The sequence below is a fragment of the Vigna radiata genome, chromosome 6 (genome assembly GCF_000741045.1).
Source record: "Vigna radiata var. radiata cultivar VC1973A chromosome 6, Vradiata_ver6, whole genome shotgun sequence".
In the NCBI taxonomy this organism is placed as follows: domain Eukaryota; kingdom Viridiplantae; phylum Streptophyta; class Magnoliopsida; order Fabales; family Fabaceae; genus Vigna; species Vigna radiata.
Genome location: NC_028356.1, coordinates 18227750 through 18237293, shown reverse-complemented (window position 1 = coordinate 18237293; position 9544 = coordinate 18227750). Strand labels below are relative to the sequence as shown.

Genomic DNA, 9544 nt, shown 5'->3' with positions numbered 1-9544 from the left:
TTGCAATTTGTTTTGTGCATTCTGTTTCAGATTTAATGTTGAATTCCTATTCGTTTTGCTATTGTAATTTCGATTTAATGTTAGCTTAGGGTTGTTTGGTTGGTCATTAGCGAAATTGCACCGTTTCCTTGAGATTTCTGAGTTGGAAAGGTGTTTTTCCTGCTCTGGCTTGGCATTCTATTAAATCCGGTTGTGTTCTTGTAATGGGTATACGCTTAGTTGTCCAATTGATGATTGAATCTCCACTTAGTTGATCAATTTGTATGTAACAAATTGGATGGAATAGGTGTGTTGTGTTCGCTTAGTTCATAATTATGAAAACATGGTTAATCTTCACTTAGTTGGTTAGCTTGTGTTGGATTACGGGTTAGAGTAGTTTGTTGTAGGTTTATTTGCGATTGGAAGCAATGTGATTGAGCTAATGACCAATCTTTTCTCAATTAGTAGATCAATTTGTGTTTTAGTTGTTCCAATTCAAGTCACAAAACTATCCAAAAACACCACAACCAAGTGTTCGATCTAATTCCTGAACCACAGTTGGTCCTTGAGAGACGACCTAGGAGCACTTCCTAGATTATATTGCACTTAATTGCATATTAAATTTGATTCGCATATGGCATCGATCACCTCTTTTCTTTGTATTTTCGTTTTCCCCAATTCCATCGCAATCCAATTTTGTTTTCTAGCTTTGTTTGTGATTTTGTTTTCTTTGTAGGTTTATTTACGATTTTCTAATTCAGTTTTGCAATTTCGTTTTCTAATTTCATTTTGTTTCCCATTTCAATTTAGCAATGCAACTTTGCATTCATTTTTCCTTTGCAATGATGTTGTCGAATTCATTTTTCTACAATTGTGTTTTGATGGTAGTGTGAATTTTGTTGGTTGGTGACTAGAGAGATTGCAAATGTGCCACTGGGATTTCTGCACTGTCATTGTGTTTGCTGCCTGTTGATGGATCGACAAGTGTAACAAATCGCACAACTAATATAAAATGGTAAGACCAAGTATCGTGTCCTAAGAGACTCTCGACACTAGACAGTCATGTGATAACTTGATTAATTAAGACTTAAAGAAAACAAGATCATTGGTTTCAAATGCAATTGCAGAAAATTAAATATGAATGTAGTTTGATCAATTGGAGAGTAGCATAACTATGAACGGATGTTGTTTGTATTATGAGATGAATATGTTGTTGTGGTTAGATTTCACCAAGTTCACTCTCATGTATATAAGAATTCTTCTTCATGCATTAATGTTAACGTTACTCACTAAATTACTTAAAACCCGATCCCTCGGTGAAGAAAGTTTATCCTTAATTACTAGTTCATACGATTCCTATCATCCCTAGTAATTAATTTTGAAGATCAAGAGCTTAAGACGACCAAGACTCATACCCCCATCCCAGAGAAATACTGCTCTTGGAAATAATTCTATAAGAACCTGAATTGTAAGGAACCTCTCGGCACTTATGCAATTCATACATCATTCTATGAATGAGTTAAACAAAGCAAGCATTGATACAAAAGAATTACCCTAACAATTAATGAAAGAAGCATATATTATTAAGAATCAATTCAAATACATGAGAGTTCACAAGGTTACATCATCCCCAACAACAAATAGAAATTAGTTCACCATCGTCATGGTGAAACTAGATGAACAATGGAGAAGAATGAGATAGAGAAACCCTAAAAGTTGGAGATGGAGGCTCCCGCATCCAAATCCACCTCTAGAGAGTGAAGGAGTGTGTTGTTGCGCCTCCTCTGCCAAAGATACAAAACCTAGGGCATCTGGGTCCTTTAAATAGAGCGAAATAAACACATAAACAAAGCCCAAGTTTATGTCGCTGACGCTCAGCGCCCCACTTAGGGTGCCCGAGCAGTGTGCTATACTGAAACTGGCGCTCAACTACACTCAGAGGGAAAGCAGGCGTGGTGCATCTGGAAAGTGGTGCTCAACACCCCCAAAAGGGGTGCCCAAGAGTGGTGCGATAGGCTTTGGCACTGAGAGCTCCTCCTCTTTGGTGCTTTTCCAGGCCCTTCTGAACTCCATCTCCTTGTGACTTCAGCTCTGCTTCCATATTATCTCATTTCCTGCCAAAACAAGGGAATTTAGTCATAAAATCATCAAGTTCAACCTCAACTCTCTTATTCACACAACTGAACAGAAAAACATGATTTCAAGCAAGTTTCTAAGTAGAAAATGGTGCATTTAGTATCAAAATTACATCACAGATAACGGTATTTTCAATCGTTATCACAACCCAAAACTTAGAACTCTGCTTGTCCTCAAGCAAAACAAAATGTAACTCAGCTTTTCAAAACAATTACTATAATGATTCAACATTTTTCAAAACTTTTTCTTCCATGACAAGTAATCACTTTTATTAACTCAGCATAAAGATGTCAGTCAAACTCAATGTAATGCTCATATACTTCAACATATGCTATCCTTAAGAATGATCAATCAACCAAGCAAAGATGTAAACAAAAATTTAGAGAAGTGTTCCTCACCAAGGAAAGTGTTTCACTCAAGCACTCAAAAGTGTATCATTCAAGCACTCAAAAGTGTATCACTCAAACTCCAAGGTGTGTAGTGAGGTGTCGGTGTCTTTTTCACTCTGCTATCACAATGTCACACAAATTAACTTTGTCTTTCTTTTAACCACAATCAAACAGACTAACAAGTAAGTTTTCATCACAAGGTCTTTTCATGGCTTGTAACGTGGCTAGGCTAAGAAAGAAATTAGTTTTTCTAGTCAGCAAAATCCTTGAGTTAAAAGAGACATTTATGATTTCATCATTCAAGCACAACCTCTCTTTCTAAGAATCATCTTAATTTATTCCCAGCTTTCCCTTGCATTTAGCTTTTCTTTTGTTTTCAATTTTTATTTTGCTTTTGCTTTTGCTTTTCATTTACTCACTGCTTAGCTAAATGCTTTTTTCCTTTTTCCTTTCTCAATTTTCCCAGCAACCCCAAACTTGAACCATTATCAATACCTCATCAAATGTTCTCAACTTAACTCAAGGTAAAGATTTTCAAAAAGGGTTTTCAAACCATGCATGCATAAGGCTCAAGGTTCAATGGTTAGAACAAAATTGTTCTCTTTTTAGTGGGAAAAAATCATGTGAAGGCTAAAAGAATAAGGGATAACAAAAGATGACCTAGATAGTAATTATTCACAAAAAAGCTCTGAAGCCCAAACCTCACACAAGTTAACTCTCAAGTTCCAAAATTTAAACAAACATCTTGCTTAGTATCTCAATCAAGTTTTACCTCAAGCATTTGTTTCATACAAACTGTGAGTCATCACCTATATATCAGCATGTCATCCATCATCTCAACATCAATCAATATACTAGAGCATCACAAAGCAATACTTATCACAAAACACAGCATAATTGAACCAAAGCAGTGTAGTTAATTCAAGCAAAGTACAATCAACCTATACTACAATCAAAACAAAAACAATAAAAACAGAAGCAAAATATAGTTCAGCAATGAAAACAATAAAAACAATAAACATAAAAATAAAAGGAATCCTGTTCTGGAGACCAAATAGCATCCTTCAGTAAATGCTTTAACCTAGTAGCATTTATCAGTAAATGTTGTTAGTAAACTCCATCATTAGATGTCTAATCACATAGCATCCATCAATAGATGTTAATCTCTCTTATCTTCATCGACATCCATTAGTAGACCCCAACCTTTCTCATCTTTATCAACATCCATTAGTAGATCCTTAATCACATAGCATCCATCAGTAGATGCTCTCATCTCTGCCATCAGAAGCAACATATAACCTTAAAAAAAACTCAGACACATAAAGAAAAATCATATCCAAACCACACAAATAATAAAAAAAAATTAGAAATTGGGTTGCCTCCAATAAGCGCTTATTTAATGTCATTAGCTTGACACCATAGAGCTCACGTCAAATCTTTAATCTTGGTGTTCTCCTTTCTTTCTTACACCAACTTATCTTCAACAGCTTCTTGTTCACCTTCTTGACTCTTCTTGAAATTGGAGATTCAATCTCTATCAATCCATCAACTTTAAGTTCTTTCACAACCCATAATTTGTTGTTGAATCTCACTAGTATGTCTGGCTTGAGTTCTTCATGTTTTTCTAGGGAGTCTTGGTGAACAGTTCTTCCTTTGTTGCCTTTTTCTTCTTCCTTTACCTATGACAGAAAACAATTTTTTGCTTTCTTGCCTAGCTTAGCAGCTTTTGTACTAGTCCCTAGTGCATCTTCATATGCAGTTTTGAGACTAGTTTTCTTCACTTGGATTTGCAGCTCAGCATTGAAAACGTTGAACATCACCTCCTCTTCTTGGTCTTTGAGTGCATTATTTTTATCATCAACGTTGATGATAACCTTGGCCGTCTTCATGAATGGCTTTCCAAGAATAATAGGATCCCCAAATCTTCCCCCGTCTCCATCACCACAAAGTCCACCAGGAATCTAAGGTTATCTGTTTGAACCACCACATCTTCCACCGCACCATGGGGCTTCTTGGTGGATCCATCTACCATTTGGTTGCTCTTTAACAATGGCCTCTATCAACTGGATATTAAAAATGCTTTCCTCGATGAAAATTTTCACGAAGAAATTTATATAGAAAAATATTTCAGATTTATTACTTATAGAAAACCTTCTAAATGAGTATGTCATCTTTGAAAATTTTTATATGGCCTAAAACAATTCTAAGACCTTTTTTGAAAATTTTAGTAACTTTCAACAATTAGGTATGACTCAAAGTTAGACGAATCATTCAATTATTTTTTATTATTCAAGTGTTGGATATATCTACTTGATAATATATGTTAATGAGATTATTTTTACAAACAAAAAACACCACATTTTCTAAATGAAGTAATATCTTTGTCATCATTTTCAAATCAAAGATTTTAACAAACTATTGAGTCTTAATGTAACACAATCTAAATATAATTTTATTATATCTAAAAGAAAATATTGAATATTTTAGAAGAAACTCGATTAATGAATTCAAAATATTCTTACAAATTAGTAAAAACTTATTTTATATCCTAATAATATAAAAAAGGTTTAAACTCTATAATCGTCCCTATTTTTGGGGCGCTTTCCCAATTTCATCCCCCTTTTATTAAAACTCCCAATTTGGTCTTCAAAAGAGCCAATTTTAATCAAATTGACCCTTTCCGTTAAAAAAAGTTAACACCGTCTAGTATTTGGACAGCACAGTGGATGAGGTGTTAACGTTTGCACAAGTGGCCTTTGTAGTCATGAAACGTGTCATTGATCTGATGAAACGTGGGTTGTTACAAAAATTACATTTTAAAATATATTGTTAAATCTGATTAGGGATTTAGGGTTACTAATTTTTGTAAAAAGCCACCCTTTGCCTTCTGCTTCCTTCCAAAACTTCATTCCTTTAATCATCGGATCATGGCAAGGGTATTCCAACTTATGCACAATGTTCAGGAAAAATCTGCACCAACCCCTACGGCCAAATCAATAGTGTAATGGCCTCTAGTACCAAACAGTTTGAATAATCAAAAGCAAAACATTCTACATGGTTTGTTGAATCTCCTCTTGTTTTTATCACTGTATTAAAACTAGGTTTCCAAATGGAGACCAAATTGTCTGTTGAGATAGAAAAGACCGGAATATAAGGCGGGGAGAGGTGCTTTCATTTGTGGGAAACCCCAAGGCAGAGATTATTCTGGTGAAGAGGTGCTTTCAGTTGAACCAAACCCAAATTCATCCAACCCATCAAAGAACCCTTCAGGTAACCCATCCAAACCACCGTCACTTTCCTTCACTAACCCTTCCACCGCCACTGTCACCTCTTTCTCGCCGGGGAAAACGTGGTACCCACCTTCACTTCGTGAGGTTTCAACTAGTTTTCCATGACACGACCCCATGGAAACAAAAACCCAGAAGCAAAATTCAAAACACTAGGCAAAATTACCTGAATGTTCGGATTTTTAGATTAGGGGAAGTTCCAAAAAAGGATTTTGTTTTCTGGCCTCTTTCAGGTTGAACAATGGGACCCTGAAAGGAGATCAGGGCATGCAGTTTTCTAATTGAGAGAGGAGGGTTTAAATTTGGGAGGGTAAAATATTGAGAAAATTAAGAAAAAAGGAAGCAAGCTTTTATGAGTAAGACAATGAAGTGGAGGTGTTGCACTAGGAGTTCCATGGCGTCCAGCTCACCGGAATCCCAGAAATTTATTTTTTATTTATCTTGTAATTTTAGAATTTTTTTTGTTTGATGAACAAGGATTATTAACAACTTCATCGGAAGAATTTATGTTTGAAGATTTCTGGAACCTGTTGTGTCTATCTGTCTATCTCAGAAGAAGATTTTTAGGTAGATTTCTGGGTAGGATTTCACGGTCTTGTAACGAGGATGTTTTTTTTTTATATATTTTTAATCAAATATTTTTGAAGTCAACCACATAACATCCAATTTATGCCACGTTTTCAAAAAAATTGACACGCCATCTTCCTAGTTGTGCAAACGTTAACACCTCATTCACTGTGTTGTCCAAATACTTGACGGTGTTAACTTTCTTTAACGGAAAGGGTCAATTTGATTGAAATTGACTCTTTTGAGGACCAAATTGGGAGTTTTAATAAAAGAGGAATGAAATTGGAAAAACGCTCCAAAAATAAAGACGATTAAAGGGTTTAAACCTATAAAAAATTAATTGAAAAATTAAATTACCTTACCATTACTCATCTTGACATTTTTATTTTGGTAATTAATATAAAGAACCAATTTTTCAATTTTCCATATAAAGATCATTAGAATACCGTGATTCTTATATTGAAATACATTAAAAAAATCCCTTAACAAATAAAATAAGTTTGAGACAATAACCATACAAAAGTTTGTTATTCAAGTTTCAAAAAAGTGTTAAATACCTTATGTTTTATATTAATTAAGAAATCATAATTCCTATATAACTCCTATGTTAATTATGTTACTTTTACATATTGATTTATAGGTGAGATTAGCTCACATTCTAATTACTGTAAATTCATTACTGTGTATTATTTGTGCAATTGTTTATTATTTGTGCAAGAAAGATTAATTATATAGCTAGTTTTTACAATATCCAACACTTCATATCCCTGGATTGTTATAAAAGGTAAAATTGATCAAAAACTCTACATGATAAGCTAAGATTTTAATTCTTGGAAACAAACAAATAGGTTAAAATTCCCGCTAAAATAGTCTCTATAATTCTCCAAATAAAAAATAAGCATACAACCAAAGCCCGAACTGCCCTATTTCCATACAAATTTACAAGGGACAACCACTGAAAAATAGCAATATGCAACCTCTTCCACTTGCCTTGTGTGGTTTGAATGATGTGGATAGTCTTCACTTACTAACATATGTAACATATATAATGGTGAGATTATTCATCAAGTATGGCACGACCAAGATTTGTAGCTAAAGCCAGCCTAATAGAGCTTAGTGCATCATGGGGTAAGCTAGCCTCAGTATAGTACGGGCGCAGCTTTGCCAGAGATAAATCTTGAAGTTTGTTCAGAAGAAGATTGGTCTCGGAGACACCTAAAAGAGGGCAATCCTTCCAATTGAGCAGCTTTAACTGTACCAAAGAAAACAAACAGTACAGCCATAAGTAAAATATACAGCTGGAACTATTGGGCATTTAAATATACACGGAATACAAATATATCATGCAAAAATCAAAGATAGAGAATCAATCATAAAACATAGGCAAAGGCGACGAAAAAATTAATTACTAAAATATATGATTGCAAATATAACCTTCCGAATGCTAAGTGCCAAAAAATTGCTTTAAATCAACAAAGAAAGCAAGTGTTGAATTATTAATATATATTTAAATGGTGAAGGCGTCAATGAAAATGACTCGTTATCAACGAGGAAATAGGAAATAAGATACTAATGGTAGAAAGATAAATAATAAGCATACGATATGCGAAGAGACCACCACACAAGAATGTGCCAAATGGCATTTCTAAAAGTAATATTAATGAGAAGCTTAGTGGAAAATGGGTTTGAGGACGAGCACTAATTCAACAGAAACAGCGGTTCAAATTTGAGATAGCATCTTTGCATATGCTGGCTGCACACAATGACCTTTCCCCCACAACTTCGCATAGCATGGAGCCCTATGACTCTGAGGTACATTCATTTCAGCACAAATATTTCAAAATATCAATTTTATTATTGTTGCAATCATTTCAGCATAATGAATTTCATTGGGTCCACTACAAGCATAATGTTAAAGGGGTTAAATAAATTTAGTACCTCCAAAATTGCCTCGTACTAAAATTGCTAGCGCTATAAATTTTCAGTACTTTTTCTACAAACATTATATGAATATGTGAATTTGCTAATCCTCACATTTATTTTGTTACTTTTGCACTGACAGTGGTGGCATACAAATTTTGATAGTGAATATTTTCTACATATCAGAAAATATCTGACAAGGATGGAGGTACAAAAAACTATGAAAGGTATCTAAAGAGGATACAATTTACATATTAACTCAATATAATGAACAATATAAAATAACTTACTGAGTCATACAGAAGAGGCAGCCAAAAGCGCTGGGGAGTCGATGGATTTTTCATAAGCTGCAGAAAAAGAAGAATCGGATCATATTTTGTAGTAATCTTGTTAGAATGTGTTGAAATATATTGTATTGTTTTAACTAGCTTCAGGGTTTTGGGCTTTTTTAGAAGCCTTATTTACATTGGTCCATAGTCCCTTAAATAGGGCACTATGTGTAATAGAATTACAGCACAGTAATAATATTTTTACTTCTCAGTTAACTCTCCAAACTTTTACATGGTATCTAGAGCCAGTTAGGGTTTGCCCGCCGCCACATCGTCCCTGCCGCCGTCCGTCACCGGCACCGTCGCCGGCGCAGCCTTTTCTCCGGCGAAGTCAAGGGTTCTGTGCGCCTCGACGAGCGCGACCCATCCCTGGTGGTCGCCGCCTCATCCTCCTCTCGACGCGCCGTCACGCGTCCTTTCTCTCCGGCCACTCTCGGGCGCGTGGGCTCCACGCGCCGCCTTCCCCGTGTCGGAACTTCGCCGCGCCACTGCCGTTCGTTTCGCCTCAATCTCCTGGGTGTGTTGTGGTCTCTGATTTGCTGTTTCATTGAGGGTTGCTCCGATTAGGGTTTCTACCCACAATCAATTTTTCCCTCTTTTTTTTTTTTCTGTTTGGGTTTATAATGGCTGGTCTTGGACCGTCTCTCTCTGCTACTCCTACAATTACTTCTGCAAAACTCAATTGGAAAAACTATCTATCTTGGTCTTCCTCCGTGGAGTTATGGTTTCTTGGTCAAGGGTACCATGATCATCTTGAACAAGATATTTCCACCGTTTCCGAAGAAGAGAAATCTCAATGGCAGAAGCTTGATTTTCAACTATGTGCTGCCCTATGGCAATCTGTTGAACAAGAAGTCTTAGAAATTTTGAGACCTTACAAAACGTGTTCCTCTTTTTGGAGAAAAGCTCAGGATATCTTTGCTAACGATGTGCAACG

General features: G+C 35.5%; 1 protein-coding gene across 2 annotated transcripts in view; it reads right to left on the bottom strand.

Moving 5' to 3' along the window:
* Positions 1-7066: 7066 nt before the first annotated feature.
* The window catches only part of LOC106765180 (nuclear pore complex protein NUP85), a 28838-nt gene continuing 26360 nt past the window's right edge, over positions 7067-9544 (bottom strand). Inside the window, exons 17-18 of one of the 2 annotated variants that reach the window (XM_014649708.2) lie at positions 8569-8625; positions 7067-7610 (exon numbers count right to left, since the gene is read on the bottom strand). In XM_014649708.2, the coding sequence (XP_014505194.1) occupies positions 7416-7610; positions 8569-8625 (252 nt within the window). In that variant the 3' untranslated portion in view covers positions 7067-7415. The remainder of the gene's footprint in view (positions 7611-8568; positions 8626-9544) is intronic. The other variant, XM_022782171.1, reaches the window with a different exon arrangement.